This window comes from Papio anubis, chromosome 4, assembly GCF_008728515.1.
Source record: "Papio anubis isolate 15944 chromosome 4, Panubis1.0, whole genome shotgun sequence".
In the NCBI taxonomy this organism is placed as follows: Eukaryota; Metazoa; Chordata; class Mammalia; order Primates; family Cercopithecidae; genus Papio; species Papio anubis.
The window spans coordinates 146,287,955-146,306,836 of NC_044979.1; the positions used below are offsets into that span (position 1 = coordinate 146,287,955).

General features: G+C 51.8%; 1 protein-coding gene and 1 long non-coding RNA gene across 5 annotated transcripts in view; both read left to right on the forward strand.

The window, feature by feature from the left end:
* The window catches only part of GNA12 (G protein subunit alpha 12), a 112,336-nt gene extending 102,786 nt beyond the window's left edge, over nucleotides 1-9,550 (forward strand). For all 3 annotated transcript variants that reach the window (XM_031665636.1, XM_031665635.1, XM_031665634.1), the window contains exons 3-4: nucleotides 4,087-4,137; nucleotides 6,180-9,550. In XM_031665636.1, coding sequence (XP_031521496.1) covers nucleotides 4,087-4,137; nucleotides 6,180-6,749 — 621 coding nt within the window. In that variant the 3' untranslated portion in view covers nucleotides 6,750-9,550. The remainder of the gene's footprint in view (nucleotides 1-4,086; nucleotides 4,138-6,179) is intronic.
* Nucleotides 9,551-10,843: 1,293 nt separating this feature from the next.
* Nucleotides 10,844-17,747, forward strand: LOC110742797. 2 transcript variants are annotated; one of them, XR_004183329.1, is made up of 4 exons: nucleotides 10,844-14,480; nucleotides 16,268-16,363; nucleotides 16,538-16,632; nucleotides 17,312-17,747. It is a non-coding gene; the product is annotated as an uncharacterized LOC110742797 (long non-coding RNA). The 2 variants fall into 2 exon arrangements; XR_002520887.2 differs by having other exon boundaries at nucleotides 16,268-16,632.
* Nucleotides 17,748-18,882: the final 1,135 nt, after the last annotated feature.

Genomic DNA, 18,882 nt, shown 5'->3' on the forward strand with positions numbered 1-18,882 from the left:
CTTTGGGAGGCCGAGGCAGGGGTGGATCACCTGAGGTCAGGAGTTCAAGCCCAGCCTGGTCAACCTGGTGAAACCCTGTCTCTACTAAAAATACAAAAGTTAGCCGGGTGTGGTAGTGCACACCTGTAGTCCCAACTACTCGCTAGGTTAAGGCAGGAGAATTGATTGAACCCAGGAGGCAGAGGTTGCAGTGAGCCAAGATCACGCCATTGCACTCCAGCCTGGGCAACAGGGCAAGACTCCATCTCAAAAAAAAAAAAAAAAAAACAACAGTGAGACAGCTCCTGAATGGGCAGATCGGGTTTAAAACTAAAAGGCCCTGTGGCCAGGAGCTGGACGTTGGTGTTTGTTTTCCTTGTAACCACTCTCTGGTCCTTGATCTCTCCTTACCTCGACCCTTACATCTCAGACCAATCCACGGTTACCTTTGTTCCCTCTTGCTCCCCAGTGGGACCCACACATGGGCTGTCTTTCATGCACACCCTGTCAGCTTGTGACATTGACAGGCAGAAACTGAACCAAGCATGTGGGTAGAAAGGCTCCACTTAGGAGCAGAGGACAAGAGGGAACCAGAGTCACCCCCTCATGTACTGATCTCGAGGGTCTGGTCCTGTACACGGTTGAAAGATTTGAGACTCTTTTCTCGTGGTCCTAAGTTAGCTGAAGGAAGCGCGTGAGGACAGCAGAGGTCTGTGAAGGGGCAGCTCGCTGTGTGCAGAGACAGAGGTGACAGGCGAGGCTGCTGTAGGAGCTGCGCTGACAGAGCTCTGAGCAGCAGCGAACCCAGCGTGTGTCGTTCTCCTGCCGGAGGTGTGGGTGACAGGTGCTTCCAGAAACTGCTGACGGCTGCAGGGCTCTACAGAAAGGTGGTCCCCTCATGGGCGTGTGTTGGCCTAGGTCCTGCCCAGCATCACGATGTCATATCTGCCCGACTGTGCCCAGCACAGGTGCACAGGCCCCAAATCAACCTGCTGCTGCTGCTTGAAACAGACAACCTCTCTCTCACTGCCCACCAGCCCCTGCTCGGGTTCATCCCTCTGCTCATGAGAGGACAGACACATTCCTGGGACAGTTGAGGCAGGGGACAGGCCCCGTCAGGTGTGTGCTCAGTGGCCTCTGGGCCTGTGAGAGGACAGGCACATTCCTGGGACAGTTGAGGCAGGGGACAGGCCCCTGTCAGGTGTGTGCTCAGTGCCCAGCCTAATGAAATTCATTTTGTTTAATCCGCAAGTTCAAGTGTGTGTTAATCTTGAGCAATGTAGGTTTTTCACACCAAGGAGAGTCCTGAAAGCCCACTTTGGATCCACTCGTGTTTCTAGATCTCGTGACTGCAGCAGCCGTCGAGAGGACTCTGGGCTCATCTTGGCACACACAGTGCCTCTTTATAAACCCGCCAAGCAGTTAATTTCACGTGGACCTCTCAGTTTCTGCCACACACTTTTTCTCTGAAGAAATGACTGGATTCTCCTAGTGTTGAAAGTGCATGGGATTGTCAACCTGGCCCTTTTAATGAGCTGCTGCTGTGAGACTTGAGTCTGTCACAAACGATCGTCCCATGGGCTGCGCCCCATCAGCGGGTGCGTCGTCCAGTCTCTGCTGGTGAACCGCAGTGCACCAAACCTCAGGGACAACAAGAGTGCGGATGTGAGGGACCGCATTCTGGATCGCACAGGGTTGCTCTGTGTCCCCTTCTTCCCTCCCCTCCAGCCTCCGTTAGAGAGCTTGTGGCACAGTCCCTGGCACCTTACAGTTCAGTGGCAGCTTTCCCACAGACCCCCTGGGCTGTTTCTCGAGTGAGGCCGCCCTGACATGAAACTAGATTTGACTCCTCCACCAACTGTGCAAGATGACCAAGAGTCACAGATAAGTTATGTCCATTCCAAGTAGTGAAACAAATGCTGTGATGAGTTAAATGGGCCATCCTCATTCAGTCATCGTAGAGAAAGCAGCAGGGAAGATGTTTGCATGTGAGCATTTGCCATGTCGTAAAGTGCAGTTTGGGGACTGATTTCAGACTCGAGGAGTGTTTAGATTCACACCGAGGGAAACGTCCTTCCTGTTTCCTGCTTCCCCTCTAGCTCGTCCTGATTGTGTCCTCTGTGGCGCTTTTCCCCTTGCGTCTGTACTATCTGGGTGGAACACATGGCATCCAGGGTTTTGTGTCCTGTGGTGATAAGAGCTGCCCAGGGCATCTGTGCCACTGTGACTCCATGCCTGACCCAGCTAGAACCCTGCAGGAGAACTGTGTCTGCTTCCTTCGTGCCTGGTGCCACCACCTGCCTAAAAACAGGCAAGGGTGGCTCGGGCTGTGAGCTGCTGCCACTCCCAGCTCCCTGGGGGAGCCAGCGGCCACAGGAGAGGGAGGGATGGTATCTTGATGCTTCTTGGGCTTGCATGGCACCTTCTGAGGCCCGGGTGAGGGCGGGGGAGCAGGAGGAGGCAGGGAAGAAAGGCGCTGAGGAAGGAACGTGTTGTAAATCAGGTGAGTGAGTGCGCCCAGCAGCTTCTCCCAGCTACTTCCTGTCGGGACGAGGGAGGAGGTACGATGTGCAGAGGAGCAGGGGGACTTGGCACAGCCACAGGAAGGCAGCTGCCCCACCGGCCTCACACTTCCCACATCGCAGGGACTTGGTGAGGAAGGGAGAGAGCGGGCACAAGAGGTCAGTCGTGCCAGGCACCTGAGGTGCCTTCACCCCAGCACTCCCGATGCCGTCCCTGCTGCAGAGCTGGGCCTCTGCCTGCGGCTCTGGGGAGCTGTGGTCACGAGGTGCCCGTGCTCACCCCATCCTGCCACAGAGGAGGAGGAGGTATGCTCGCTTAACACAGGCAGCGCTGGGATGGGGAGGCGTGTGTGTTTCTCTCCCCTCAAACAAAACACTCACTTTGGAAACATCCAGAGGCCTTCGTTCTAAAGTGGGAATGTGGGCTCTTCCCTGAAAGGCTTCTTGTCTGCTTTCTCCCCTCAGTCTGTCTGGGACAGAGGAGGAAGAGAGAGACTGAGCAGGTGCTGGCCACCTTTCTCCATCCCTTACAACGTCACGAGCTTCGGCACCCTCACGTAGTCTGTTCTGATGGCCTTCTCTCCTTAAAATTCTCCTGCGTCAGCTCGCCACACGTGTATGACCTTGCCCCTGTACACTTCCCTGAGACTGCAGAAAGTGACTACTCTTCCACAAGCCCTGATGTCAGGGCAGCCTGGAAGCCTAGACTCTGCCTGCTGGTGTCTGTCTTTAGAGCAGGGTTCAAAGTGGAATCTTTTAGAAAGTCGTGTAATTGGTTTTGAACATGCTACCTTTGAAGGGACTCAGTGCGTGCCTGTTCACGTGCAGGCTGCTCTGTGGTCGGCGGTTATGCTCTCCTGGCTCCTCACGTGCCCGGTGTGTGCCACGCATTTGGCGGCTCAGCGCTTCCTGATACGGGGTCCTGGGTGATTCTGCTGGGCCCTTCTTGCTATGGAACAGATTATATCAATGATTGGTCCAGGCAGGAGAAGACTGGCCGTCATTCCACCACAACAATCCAAATGGAAGATTCCCCTGTGTTGGCTACTGTAAATCAGGTCATAAAAATGTGGGAAGGAATAATGGACTCTTTCTAGAAACTGGAAGATGTTTTGCCAGATGCTCCTTCTCATCAAAATCTTCCATTTTTAAGGACAATGTCTTGGGTCCCTTGGGCCATCTTTGTCAGAAGCAGACTGTACCCAGGAGCCAAAATCTGAAATCCTATTCTGGCCTGTCCTTTGCTGGCTGCATGGCCAGGAGTGGGCCAGCCTTCATGTCTGGAAAGAGAGTCCCATGTCAGAGGGGCTGGCATCCCACCACACGCCGAAACCCAGCAGGGAAAATTGAAAAACAGCCAGAATTTGAATCTTGGGGTTGGAGCTAAAGAACCTGCATTAAAATCTTTCTTTAATGGTAGTTTCTTTATTTTAGAAAACATACGGACGCTCTTCACACGTTTCCTTTGCTTTCCCATTCGCACAGAGGCGAAATACCACTGCTCTTACCCTCTTCAGTTATTATATTTGCCACATCAGGATTCCTCGATCCAGACTGAGCTGTGAATATTCTTCTTTCCTGACAGGGGGAATCAGTGAAGTACTTCCTGGACAACTTGGACCGGATCGGCCAGCTGGTGAGTAAGCACGTCTGCCCGAGGAAGCTGGGCTCTAGGGTTAGAAAACACGTGTCCAGAGACCAAAGCAGTCCACGTGGTGAGGGCTTTGGCGGGACTGACAGGCCGAGCTTATTCTATCACATTACCACGAATGGTACTGTATTGGCATGCTCTCACTTAGATCTGTGCTCCATCTCGGGGCGGGGGGAGAAATTGCCTTTGCCCAGATCACTATAAAGGAGATAGAGGAGTTGTTGAGTGAAAGTAGGACTTCCTTTAACTTTATCTCACGGAAAATTCAAACATATTCAAAAACAAATAGTCAAATGGAACCCCAGGCGTGGTAGTTATCACTGATTACCAGTCTTGTTTTGTTTTTTGTTTTTTGTTTTTTGGGAGGGGGGACGGAGTCTCGCTCTGTCACCCAGACTGGAGTGCAGAGGCGCAATCTCAGCTCACTGCAAGCTCCGCCTCCTGGGTTCACGCCATTCTCCTGCCTCAGCCTCCCGAGTAGCTGGGACTACAGGCGCCCGCCACCACACCCGGCTAATTTTTTATATTTTTAGTAGAGACAGGGTTTCACCGTGTTAGCCAGGGTGGTCTCGATCTCCTGACCTCGTGATCCTCCCGCCTCGGCCTCCCAAAGTGCTGGGATTACAGGCGTGAGCCACTGCGCCCGGCCTGATTACCAGTCTTGTTTGAGCAGCCCTCTCCCCCTGCCTCCAGGAGCAAATGCAAAGAATATTTTAGAGTGTACCTCGAAAAGACGAGATGAAAAATCACAACCACAATAACCGCGATACTGTATAGCTCCTGAAAAATTAGCAGTAATTCCATAATGTCAACCTAGTCAGTTTTGAGATTTTCCCTATTGTCTCATTAATGTTTTCATGTTGATTTTGCTTTGTTTCAGCAGATTTGAATCAGCAACCTAATAAGGTGCATGCATTGCCATAGGTCAATATCACTTAAGTGTTAATCTGTATGTCTCTCCTTTTTTTCTTTCAATTTGTTTATTGGAGTAACTGGGTTATTTATCCTGTAGGGTTGTTTCTTGCCATGTGGACTCTGCTCTTCCACCCCTGCAGTGTTATTGAAGATGTTTCTCTGTCCCCTGCACACCCTGTGGGTGGTAATCAGACCTCTAGATCGAGGCTTGATCACGTCCCTGTTTGCTCCTTTGGTGAGACAGCTGCCTGCATGGTGCGTGCACTCATCACGGGAGGTGTTTTGTTGGTGTGGGTTTTTTTGTTTTTTTGTTTTGAGACAGGGTCTCTCTCCATCACCCAGGCTGGAGTGCAGTGACACGATCATAACTCATTGTAGCCTCAGCCTCCTAGGCTCAAGTGACCCTCCTGTCTCGGCCTCCCAAGTAGCTGGGACTATAGCCTGTGGCGCCACGCCCAGCTAATGTTTTTCCTTCTTGTCAGTACCGGGTTTTACTGTGTTGCCCAGGTTGTTCTTGAACTCCTGGGCTCAATCTATTCCTCCCACTTCCCAAAGCACCAGGATTATAGGTGTGAGCCGCCGTGCCTGGCCTGGAGGATTATGAATAGTGCAAAGTCAAAGTGAGTGAAGAGTGTGGTTGCCTGTGTGTTGCTAAAGACTTAAAGAATTTTCTAAGAATAACATTAAATGTATTGTAGACTGAATTTACATCACATTACAAAACCTAAATTAATTCACAGTAAGGTTTCGGAAGCTATAAGCTCTGGGAGTTAGAAAAATAAAAAGGTATCTCTGGTATGGAAACAAAAAAGATGGTAAATTTCCTCTGGAGAAGAAAATGGATGTGGTTTTGCCCTGGGCCTGCCCACGAGTGTTCTGAGCATTCGTCCTCAGACTGGTGAGCCTCCGTTCGTTTTGAAATGTAGTATTTGATTCTGTTTCACGGCCAGTTGATAATTTTATAAATGAAATTTGCTTTTGGTATCTGGTTCAACTTCTTGCAAAACTCGGTCTCTTTCCTTCTAACCTGTCTTTTTGCCATCTTTTTGTTTTTATGTTCTTGTGTTCTTTCTTCCTCCCCCTAAATTTCTGCCTCATTCTGTATTTTACAGAATTACTTTCCTAGTAAGCAGGACATCCTGCTGGCGAGGAAGGCCACCAAGGGAATTGTGGAGCATGACTTCGTTATTAAGAAGATCCCATTTAAGATGGTGGATGTGGGCGGCCAGCGGTCCCAGCGCCAGAAGTGGTTCCAGTGCTTCGACGGGATCACGTCCATCCTGTTCATGGTCTCCTCCAGCGAGTACGACCAGGTCCTCATGGAGGACAGGCGCACCAACCGGCTGGTGGAGTCCATGAACATCTTCGAGACCATCGTCAACAACAAGCTCTTCTTCAACGTCTCCATCATTCTCTTCCTCAACAAGATGGACCTCCTGGTGGAGAAGGTGAAGACCGTGAGCATCAAGAAGCACTTCCCGGACTTCAGGGGCGACCCGCACAGGCTAGAGGACGTCCAGCGCTACCTGGTCCAGTGCTTCGACAGGAAGAGACGGAACCGCAGCAAGCCGCTGTTCCACCACTTCACCACCGCCATCGACACCGAGAACGTCCGCTTCGTGTTCCATGCTGTGAAAGACACCATCCTGCAGGAGAACCTGAAGGACATCATGCTGCAGTGAGCAGGAAAGCCCCGGGGTTTGTCGTCCTTGAACAGCCTCCACGGCTGTGGGTCAGACTCTTGGGTGTGTATTGTCTGTGTGGTCCTTGAGTGGGTTTCTCGGATCCGTGCCCTGGAATACCTGGCTCAGGAATGCTGTCAGACCAGCCAGCCAGTGAGCTCTAGGCAAAAGGACATGGAAACTGTCACGTTAGCTACTGAATCCTGGGGGCAAGTGAAACTACTGAAAACCCGAGTGATGATGTTGTGAATACGGAACACCTAATCACACAGCTTGCTTTGCTCTTACAGAAACGTTCCTCTTTTTCTGACACAATTTAATTGAAGACCGTGTGTGTGTGTATGTGTATGTGTACACACACGCTCTGTCTTTAATGACAGAAACACAGAAACCAGCTGGCCTTGCAGACGGCTTTTCTAACTCACAAGTCTTCTGAGACAGACTAACCTGAAAGCTTTGCCTAACGGTAGCTTGTAGAGATCCAGTGCACGCCGATGCTGCTAAACTCAGAGTGCCTGAGCCTGGCCCTGCAGCCCCAGCCGCAGTGTCTGAAGGCCACCTCCCAAAGGGAGCACGTTGCCTTTTCAAACTCCCGTGCCGATTTCCTAAGAGCCCCTAGTCCACGCCTCTCAGATGAAGCTGAGGAGCCGTGCCTAGGATCCCTTCCCAGCTCTGAGGATGGGCTGGGGAGCTCTGCAGGTGTGGATTCACCTTATGCCCCTACAGCAGGCTCACCCCTACCCACCCTGCCCGATGCCCAGCAGCACAACACGGACTGAGACAGGATGCCCACGGGGACTGCTGCTCTGTCCGCATACACACAGCGGTGCTCTTCTCCCCTTAGCCACCCCCGCCCAACCCAACGGCAGAGACACAGAGACCAGGTCCCCTTGCAGATGGCTTTCCCATCTTCCTGCAAGTCATCTGCACACACACAGTTGGCAACACATAGCGTTTCCTTCTTTCAGAAACATTCCTCTTCTGGGGCTTCAGAAAGCTGGCAAGGCCACTAGCAGAGCTTTTGTTAATGCCCCAGCGGCTTGGCGAGCTCACAGCTGACCTTTCAGGAAGCCCACAGACGCTGGAGGAATCTTGAGTTTCTCCAAACTGCCGCTCCACCAGTGCCTTTGGACAGCCGTGCCTGTTTGCAGCTCTCCTGTAAGTCTGATTCTCATCGAGGCCCCTTGCTCCTATGACTGTGCTTGCAGAACAAGTAAACAGTCTCGGATGCCGCTGTCCCGGGGGAGCCCGCGGAAGCCTGTGAATGTTGATACAAGCTGGCCAGTCCTGGGCCCAGCTCACTTGTCCAGCTACCTGCCAGGTGGCTTTCACTGTGTTTAAAATACATTGCATTCCAAGCTGGTCCCCTCTGTGTATCACTCTACTGAGAAATCCTGCCTAGCGTGTTTGGGGATGTGTCCTAGCATTTGAAAAAAAATGAAAAGCTTCCTCTTAATTGGCACCCGAATATTGCTGTGGCTCAGTTACACATCCCAGGGCCCTCGTCCCGAGGCCGTGCTGCCCCTGACTCCGAGCCCCTCTGCAGCTCACCCTCGGCTTGTTTCCTGCAAACTTGATAAATACAAGCCCTTGGGACAGATGCAGAAGCAGAAGAGGGAGGGGAAAACCTGCGTCTGGGTCACCCTGTGAGCAGCGCGTTTTCATCAGGAGACAGCATGGAACTCTGTCTTGCAGTGCTCAAGGGCGTGCGTCAGTGTTTGCTGGGCTTGTGGCTCCTTTTTTGGCTGGATAAAGAAGTTGCTGTTTTTGTACTGCTTCTGTGGCTCTTCACAGACCTAAAGGATGTGACCGGAGCTGAGTGCTGATGACCAGGTTTTAAAAGAGAAAGAAAACTCTGGTGGGTCTCTCGGGATGGTCTCAGGTCACATTTTCAGTTTCCAACAGTGATGCACGGCCGGTCCAGAGCGTGGTGAGCTTTGTTTGCCTCCCGGGTCCGCTTTTACTGTCTCTCCTGTGTGTGTGAAAATCCAGGGCCCAGAGGAAGTGCAAGCGGGTCCTCCGTCTCTTGGTGGCGCTGTTGGCGACAGCAGCGCTGTGATTGGCGTAGCAGGGGAGTTGTTTGAAACACCTTCCTGAGTAGTCCAGACTTGTCAATGAGTGCTTTTTTTCCTGTAAACAGTCTGACATATTTACTCGTCACTTTCAAACCGAAAGCATGAAAGGAAGGAGATGTTGTGGGGTCCGTTTAACTCGATAGAAAGCACAGTGGGATGGCCCCCGGCCCGGGCTCTTGACCCGCTCAGCACTGGCCCCACCTCCCTGGCCGAGGCACTTGGCCTTGCTGAGCTGGACTTCTCCTCCTCCTCATGACCAGGGTAAATTAGAACATGTTTAAAGACACCCCCTTCCAAATTCTGTAACGCATTGTAATTGGAGAAGAAGGAAACTGCAAGGCTAAACTGTCATTTACAACTTTGCTACACATAGACCGTAGTCAGTTTTGTCTCCAGAACCTTAGGCTTTTGTATTTTTTAATTTTAATTTCATTGTTAATCCTTATTGTCTTTTTTTATTAAGATGTTGGAAAAGCAGGAGGTAGATTTGCCTCATCTATTATTGCAAAAATGTAACAATAAAGTTCCTCAAAATAAGATAATGTTCCTCATAGCTAACTCTTTACACATAAGAACGCATATAGGGATTTTACTGAAATCTGTTTAACTCTTCTGTTTGTAGAGAAATTGTTTCAAGGATTTTGAGTCATAGGTCTAATTTATAGAGATCTCTAGAATTCGTATTGTAATTTTCCTACTTCTTTGATAAAAGAAAAATGAGTCAGATTATTTTAACTCCAAGATTAAAAAAAAAACAAACAAACTTGAGAGAAGACTATTAGTTATAACTAACTTGGTGGTTCTGGGAACAGACATCTAACTTGGTATTGTGAAGCAGAGGCTCCCACTGGGATGATAGTGGTCCGGGTCAGTTGTTCATGGCATAAGCTTTTCACAGTGTGTGAACATTGGGAGGGTCTGGCTTGAAAATTCAGCCACTCTCAGGCTCTGGATGTTTATTAAAATAAATTTAGTCTTTCTTTGCTTAATATAAAATATTGGCAGGATTCAAAACCAACGCTAAATTGATTTTTCAGTCCCCAAAATTCAGAGCAGATCACTCTAATCATAATTTTTTTTTTTTTTTTTTTTTTTGAGACAGAGTCTTCCTCTGTCACCAGGCTGGAGTGCAGTGGCACGATCTCAGCTCACTGTACTCACTGTAACCTCCACCTCCCGGGTTCAAGCGATTCTTCTGCCTCAGCCTCTCGAGTAGCTGGGTCTATAGGCACCCGCCACCACACCCAGCTAATTTTTTGTGTTTTTAGTAGAGACAGGGTTTCACCATGTTGGCCAGGATGGTCTCAATCTCTTGACCTCGTGATCGGCCCACCTCAGCCTCCCAAAGTGCTGGGATTACAGGCGTGAGCCACCGGACCCGGCTCTAATCCTAATTTTATTTGAAGGTGGTTTATTATTTATTCATCATAGTTTCTATTTCCATACACCAAACAAAGCCTGGCATGTAGAAAACCATTGTAAATAACATTTTGGGCTGGGTGCAGTGGCTCACACCTATAATCCCAGCACTTTGGGAGGCCAAGGTGGACGAATTGCTTGAGTGCAGGAGTCCGAGACCAACCCAGGCCACAAGAGACCCATCTTTACAGATAAACAAAATTAGCTGGGCATGGTGGTGCGTGCCTGTAGTGCCAGCTACTTGGGAGGCTGAGGCAGGGGTATCGTTTGAGCCCAGGAGCTTGAGGCTACAGTGAGCTGTGATCGCACTCTGCACTCCAGCCTGGGCAACAGCAAAGATCCCATCTTAAAAATAGATGAAGATAGCTGGGCACGGTGGCTCACACCTGTAATCTAGCACTTTGGAAGGCTGAGGCGGGTAGATCACAAGGTCAAGAAATCGAGACCATCCTGGCCAACATGGTGAAACCCCGACACTACTAAAAATACAAAAATTAGCTGGATGTGGTGGCACCTACCTGTAGTCCCAGCTACTCGGAAGCTGAGGCAGGAGAATCACTTGAACCAGGGAGGCGGAGGTTGCAGTGAGCCAAGATCGCGCCACTGCACTCCAGTCTGGTGACAGAATGAGACTGTCTCTCCAAAAAAATAATAAAGATGTGTTCCAGAGGCTTTTATTCAAAACACTATTTTTAAAGCATGGCATGGCAGCATATACACCTAAACACGCACGTGTAAGCGTGAGAGGCCCCGCTCTCCAAGATCAGAAGCTGGGAGGGGAAGGACCTTGATGTGCTCTGGAGACCAGAGGCGCCCAAGGGGATGGCAGGTGGAGGTTCTGTCCTCGCAACCCCTGGGGTTATGGTTCCAGCCAGAAAGTGAAGAGCTGTCGGGTCCTCGGCGTGGTGTGACCAGAGCTCTCATGCTCAGGCCTCCGCCGTAACTTGCTCTTTGCATCACGGGGCATCTCTCCTCTTGCCCAAACAAGCAGCTTTCTGGAAAGAGGAGTGGGGATGCCACTCAGCACCATTAGCCCGTGTGTGGCCGATGGGGTCTTGAACTGACCACAAGTGGGAAAGGCAGAGAGTGTGCCAGAAAAACGCCTGCCCTGAGCACACAGTGTGCTGTGACTATAGGCTGAGCTCTGGGAGCCTGGATGTCCTCACGTCTCCACCCTGGATGGCGTAGTGGCTCTCTGCCCTGGGGACACAGTCGAATCACCTGAGGAGCTCTCACCCAGGCAGTGTGCTGAGCTGCCAGTCCCGAGACACCAACCCATAGATACAGGTTTCCCTGTGTCCCAGGTGGTTCTGATGGCAGCCAGGGTTGTCAGTCACTAAAGAGGCCAGCTGGGAGGTTCCTTCCAGGTTTGGGGACATCCATGTTTAGTGTGGTGAGGATTGTATTTCACCGTATAACACACCACCAGGTCTTCTCACTGTGACCAGCAACCTGCCTCGAGAAGTGCGGGGATGGTGGGTTCTCTTTTGTGATTTACGGGCAGAGAGGAAATCCTTGCTAATAAATCTTTGATCACATGCGTGCAGCCTTTCCAAATCTCTTGGTGCCATTTCTGTGTAAAGTGTGTCACAGGTGCTTAGCAGCCTCCTTCCGAAATGATTCCTTGAAATTCAGGAGGCTTTGCTTTGAAGAGGACAGGCCACTTGAAGGCTTGCTTAATTTGCACAACAGCCCCGGGGAGAGATGGTCCTGAAATACAGGATCCTGGTGTTCCCTTGAAGCCTTGGCATTCAGGAGAGCTGGCCCAGGCCTGAGAGTCGGTGGGGGGACTGCAGCGGGCAGGCTGGATGCCTGTATACAGAGGCACCAGAGGAGGCTCTGGCACCGCGTGCCCTGGAAGGGGATGGTTCACTGACATCAGCCTTTCAATCTCGTGATCAAAGTTTTGCGAGGCGTTATGTTGGTCCTGGAAGAGAAAAGCGTTAGGTTTCCCAAGAAAGGAACTGAAGCCGCCTTTTGACCAGGCCTCGATGGCAGCTGGCAGGCTACCAGGGAGAGGCCGAGTCTGCGGTTTAGGGGGTAACTGAGCTGGGAGTGGAGCCCACAGGGTGTGGATGTGCTGCTCCTGCCTCCTGGTCCCATGTTCATGGCCTGTCTTGCACACTCCCTGGAGGAAAGTCTTCAGGTCACCGAGACCTGTCCTTACGGCTGCTCACTCGCTGCTCCATCTCTCCCTTCAGAACCCTCTGGAACTCAGAGGCGGGTCATTTTCAGGGTTCAAGGTGCCATGTTGAAATAGATGCATTGGATTTCTGGGCTGCAGTATTGGCATCTCCTCGGTTAGAAGCCCGCTTCAGACACAGGTCAGTGCTCCCCGGAAGCATCCCTCACCCCTCCCCTCGCGCGGCTGTGTCCATCTGGTGCTGTGGGCCCAGGGCAGCCCCTTCAGGGAGCTGCCGGCGTGGCGTGGTTCTGCTGACCACAGGCCATGGCCATGGCTCCAGCCCGTGAGCCTGGAGGACCTGAGGGCCCAGAACAGCCATGCTCGGGCCTTGCCTAGCCCACATCCCACTGAACTAGTCTTGGGAGATGAGCTTTTCTCAGTGTTTGAATTTTGCATTCACAGGGCGTGCTCACAGAACCCAGCAGGAGGAAGCAGGAGGTCCCTAGAAGTGAGGGAGTTCCAGATACCCTGGCATGGTGGATGCTGCTAGAAGTCAGTGTCCGTGTGCGGTGTGGGGTAGGAAGTGGGTGGAACTCAGACCACAGTGCTCCTGCCCAGAAAAGCAGACCACCCACTGGGGCACTGGCTTCTCTGTCCTGGTGGATCCGGGTGTGGCAGGGACGAGCATTCCTCCCATACTTAACCCTGATGTTTGGAAATCCTTCCCGGACGATGTCATTGTGAGACTCTCACGAGCCCGAGCCCGGCAGCCTCGGCACCTGGCTGACGGTGATTTGCTGGGAGTCGGAAATGCGGCTAAGTGGCTGACTTCACAGTAGTAGAAACTTAGCTCCACCCAAAAATTAGGTGCTTTTTTTTTTTGAGCAGGTTCCAGTAGGTCATTTTCTCCCTTTGGTTTTCTTTCGGATGTGTGTGTAACATGAACCAAAGCGGGACACAGGTGCGGTTACCGTGGGGTCCCACGTCAGCCTGAATTTCCTGCCGGGCTGACACACAGCCTGGCCCTCGTGTGAATGGGGTGGGAGGGTGCGGAGAGGCATGGAGGGCCGTGGTTGGTAGAAGGGCTTCCCTTCCCTCACCTGGTCCTATTGGTGAAAATGAAGGGCTCTTGTTCCAGGCCTGTCACCTTGGCACCCTTTAACAATGAATTCACTTCATTCTGTGATTTTAAAAGCTGACATATTTCATCCAAATGAACGTAACCCCATCTATTTGTCATCGAGGTAGAGCTTTCCTGGGGGGCCACATCTCAACAGGTCGCAGGTCTGGCCTTGCCCGGCGTTGGTGAGCCCCAGCTGGCTTGGACCGTGCAGCTCATCTGTTAAAATCTGACCAGAAGTGGCCAGGCACGGTGGCTCACGCCTGTAATCCCAGCCCTTTGGGTGGCTGAGGTGGGTGAATCACCATGTCAGGAGTTCAAGACCAGCCTGGCCAAGATGGTGAAACCCCCGTCCCTACTAAAAATACAAAAAATTAGCCGGGTGTGGTGGCGGGTGCCTGTAATCCCAGCTACTCAGGAGGCTGAGGCAGAGAATTGCCTGAACCCAGGAGTTGGAGTTTGCGGTGAGCTGAGATGGCGCCACTGCACTCCAGCCTGGGCAACTGAGCGAGACTCAACATCTGGCCAGAAGTCCAGATGAGGGAAAGTTTCCACACAGACAGATGTAGGGGCAGTGAAGTGCATGGCCCTCTGTGAGAAGGATGTAAACAAGTCCTCCAGGCCCAGCTCCGGGGCTCTCTGGTAGTAGCTCCTGGCACAGAGGGAGGCTCTGAGAACAGGGTTGCTGGGGACAGCCATGGTATCTGACCTGCAGGCCTCCATCACTCCATCGTGGCTATCTGCAACTTCAGCCTCTGCCCTGAAGCTGTGGGGAAAGCTGATCTGAATCGTCCACGAGAGCTTGGGGAGCGCCGAGGGGGCATGCAGGACTGTGGCCATCAGCGTCCCAAGTAGTGTGAACCCCTCGAGACTGCAGCACCCCTCCTCCTCCTCCATCCAACAGCTGGCTCCCGAGGGACCTCCCGCAGCCTCAGGGTGATGCCGGAGATCTTCGCCACCAATGTCTTTCTCATCTGCCCTCCCCAAAAAAGGTCAGTACAAACTAGGCCGAGGACACTTGGTCAGGTAGCAGACTTTGAAACTCGGGTGTCAAGAAATGTTCAGACCTGCATCTGGAAATCACACAAATTAAGTTGGTTCTTTGTGGCTCTCCCGCTCACCCAGGCTGTCTGGATGCACCCGGGTGCATGTTGCCACATTCCCCTGAAAACAGGTGCCAGCAGCTCTTGTGACTTAGCTGTGGGTGACAGGTGCTGAGCATGCGTCTGCAGCAGGGCCCCCAAGCAGCCCGCAGGCACTGTGGGCCGTACGCTCTGTGGTGCTTTCCTGTTAGGAGTCAACCTGTTCATTTTTTTTTTTTTCCTGTTTTATAAAATGTACTCAAGTCACGTATAATTTCTACGCCACTCACAGGTTGTACAACTGCCATGCAAATGCATTTCAGATTTACTTTTTTTTTTTTTTACACAGTGAACCTTTATTCCACTCCACGCCACGCCACGCCACGCCACCCCACCCCACTCCACTCCATTCCATTCCATTCCAGATACAGGGTCTCTGTGGCCCAGGCTGGAGTGCAGTGGTATGATCATAGCTCATTGCAGCCTCAAAACTCCTAGGCTCAAGCAATCCTCCCACCTCGGCCTCCCAAGTAGCTGGGACCACAGGCATGTGCCACCACCCACCCACACCTGGCTAATTTTTAAATTTTTTATAGAGATGGAATCTCACTGTTGCCCAGGCTGGTGTTGAACTCTTGACCTCAAGTGATCCTCCCACCTCAGCCTTCCTGAAGTGCTTGGATTACAGGTATAAGTCACTGTCCCTAGTCTGGATTCTTTTACAAGCCTATTTATGCAAAATTTAAAATCTCTATCGATCCTGTCAGTCCCTAGAATCTCAAAAAATTACCTTTTGACCTGTCAGGCAAATTGGTTTAAAACATTCAAAATGTCTTGGCCGGGCATGGTGGGTCACACCTGTAATCCCAGCACTTTGGGAGGCTGAGGCAGGCGGATCACATGGTCAGGAGATCGAGACCATCCTAGCTAACATGGTGAAACCCGGTCTCTACTAAAAATACAAAAACTTAGCCGGGGGAGGTGGCGGCGCCTGTAGTCCCAGCTGCTGGGAGGCTGAGGCAGGAGAATGGCCCTAAACCCGGGAGGCGGAGCTTGCAGTGAGCCGAGATCCAGCCACTGCACTCCAGCCTGGGCGACAGAGCGAGACTCCGTCTCAAAAAAAAAAAAAAAAAAAAAAGATGTGATAAAGTGTAAAAATGCATGTTATAGCCACGGTGGTTAGTATTAACATGTTTTGTATATATGATTTTCATAAATCTATTAAAATTTGCCTTAAATTATACCTGTTTTCCTGGCGTGTTGTGTCCCTGCCTCCCCCACCAGCGCTGAGAAGTGGGGGCCCCTGAGTGTGGCGCCCACCCGCCGCTTTTTTTTTTTTTTTTTCTTTTTGAGACGGAGTCTCCCTCTGTCTCCCAGGCTGGAGTGCGGTGGCGCGATCTCAGCTCACTGCAACCTCTGCCTTCCAGGTTCACGAGAATCTCCTGCCTCAGCCTCCTGAGCAGCTGGGACTACCGGCGTCCACCACCATGCCCGGCTAATTTTTTGTATTTTTAGTAGAGACTGGGTTTCACCGTGTTAGCCAGGATGGTCTCAATCTCCTGACCTTGTGATCCGCCCATCTCGGCCTCCCAAAGTGCTGGGATTACAGGCGTGACCCACCGCGCCCGGCCCACCTGCTGCTTTCAAACAGAGAATGTGGCAGCAGATTCTGCAAGCAGATTCTGTCGCATCCACAGGCTTCCAGGGTGCGTTCCACCGCGGGGCAGGCGCCTTTCCGGAAGCAGAGGTCTCCTGGCGTCTTCCACCTGTCTGCAGTGCGCGGAAGGAGAGAGGTGAGCGCTCAGCACAGAGCCCGGCTCGGGCCTTAGACCGTGTCCGTCCTCTCCTGAGCTCTACTCTCCTTTGGCCTTTCCATCCCTCCCAGGCAGGGGCGTCCCCGGTTGCTCTTCCTCCCAGCATTGGCAGGAACCTCCCGCACCACCCAGTGTTTCTTCTTCGTTTTGCAGCTGCTGGTTGCCACCACCAGACAGACCTGTGGGCGTAAGGGACGCGCACAGGCAGCCAGCGATGGCAGCCCGCAGGGTCACACAGGAAACGTGCTGTAAGTGACATTCATATAAACAGAAATAACGGGCCGGGCGTGGTGACTCACACCTGTAATCCAGGCACTTCGTGAGACAGAGGCAGGAGGACTGCCTGAGCCCAGGAGTTCGAAACCAGCCTGGGCAACGTGGCGAAACCCTGTCTCTACCAAAAAAAAGTTTTTCATTAGCTGAGTGTAGAGACACACACCTGTAGTCCCAGCTACTTAGGAGGCTGAGGCAGGAGAGTCGCTTGAGCCCAGGCATTTGAGATAAGCCTGAGCAACATTGCAAGACCCCTGTATCTAAAATAAATACTTAATTTTTTTTTTTTTTAAAGGCTGGGCGCGGTGGCTCACACCTATAATCCCAGCACTTTGGGAAGCCGAGGTGGGTGTTTCACTTGAGGTCAGGAGTTCAAGACCAGCCTGGCCAATACTGTAAAACCACATCTCTACTAAAAATACAAAAATTACACAGGCATGGTGGCAGGCACCTGTAATCCCAGCTACTTGGGAGGCTGAGGCAGGAGAATCGTTTGAACCCAGAAGGCAGAGGTTGCAGTGAGCCAAGATCGCACTGCTGGGCTCCAGCCTGGGTGACAGAGACTCTGTCTCAATAAAAAAAAAAATTCAAAAAAAGAAATAATGATCCCCTCCAGCCCTCAGAACACACACTAGCCTTTCCTTTTTGTCACAGCGCATGAAAAGCATCCACTCTGACGTGGGGAGACATGGAAACGGGAAGTGAACGTTTGTGAAGTGACTCTCCGTTTGACAGGTGTTTTAAAAGCCTCCAGCAGTGACTAAGTGTTTGTGGATGGGCGTCCGTGTGGGTAAATGAACCGGTCCAAGTCAGCAGAGGAGCCGAGTCTCAGAGGGGAGCCGCGCCCTGCATGGAAAGCTCTGCAGCAGTGCGTGGCAGTCCTGTCGGTAGGTTCCCGTGGGCTCCTTGCATTCTCAAATGCAAGGAATTGTTTATCTAATTCAATAGACACATTCCCTGTTTTCATTTAGACTTCAAGAATTTCATCCTCTTCCTTTAAGCCCTTTTTAAAATTTGGAGTTGAGGCCGGGCGTGGTGGCTGACACCTGTAATCCCAGCACTTTGGGAGGCCGAGGTGGGTGGATCAGGAGTTCGAGACCAGCCTGGCCAAGATGGTAAAACCCTGTCTCTACTAAAAATACAAAAATTAGCCGGGCGTCGTGTGGCTGGCTCCTGTAATCCCAGCTACTCGGGAGGCTGAGGCAGGAGAATCGCTTGAAACCGGAACGTGGAGGTTGCAGCGAGCCAAGATGGCACCATTGCACTCCAGCTGAGCAACAAGAGCAAAACTCCATCTCAAAAAAAAAAAAAAAAAAATTGGGAGTTGATAGCATTTATTAGAGAATGAAAATGTAAAATGTAAGCATTATAGAAAACCTGAGTAACACTATTTATTTTGTACATCAAAGTCGTCCATCAATCATTGCAGTATAAAATGCTCCAGGTGTGTTTCCACGTGGACTGGACTCTTAAAAATAACCGTGTCATATGATCGAGCGGTGATTAAAGCTCACGTAATTAGGGCTAATTCGTTCCCATCGGGAGAGGCTATTGTGGGACTTGTACCTCGGGCCAAGGGATGCCCTGGGCTCTGTTGTTGGGGCAGAGGAGGGAGCTCTGCTGGGCGCGCTCTCCTTTGCCCTCTTTAGGCATTGCTCCTGCTCGGGGGTCCGTGACAGACATCAGGTTGTACCATCAAGAGCCCCACGCGAAACTGCCTCCATGTGATGCAGGCGGGAAGGCGGCTAGAGGATGGCAGGAATGAAGAGGAGACACCCCCCTTCCGGCAGGGGCTCCCTGCAAGCCCCAGGAGGCCGCCTGGAGTTGGGTTGGCAGCCGGCACAGCTGCTGCCCCCACCCTGCCCATTCGGTAAAGGTCTCGAGCCCTCACAAGGGGGCGCCCAAGAGGATGGCCACCACCCACCCAGAGGGGCACAGGTCAAATGTGGTGGAAGTTTGATCTCACTTCAGATTTAAAAAAAAAAAAAATCGCCTGTTCTTGCAGCTTCCCTCCCTCTTTCCTTCCTGCTCTCCTGTACATCTGCCTGTGTTAAGCGACCCTGAGAAAAGCGTGTTCTCTGCCTCTTCCAACCCGGTCCATTTCCTGTGGTTTCTGTGACTCGCCTGTTCCCAGGGGCCTCCCCAAGGTGGGCAGAGCACAGGGAGAAGAAGTCGCTGAGCACCGGACGCAGCTCGGCCCTGGCCTGCCCGCTTCTCCCTGACCA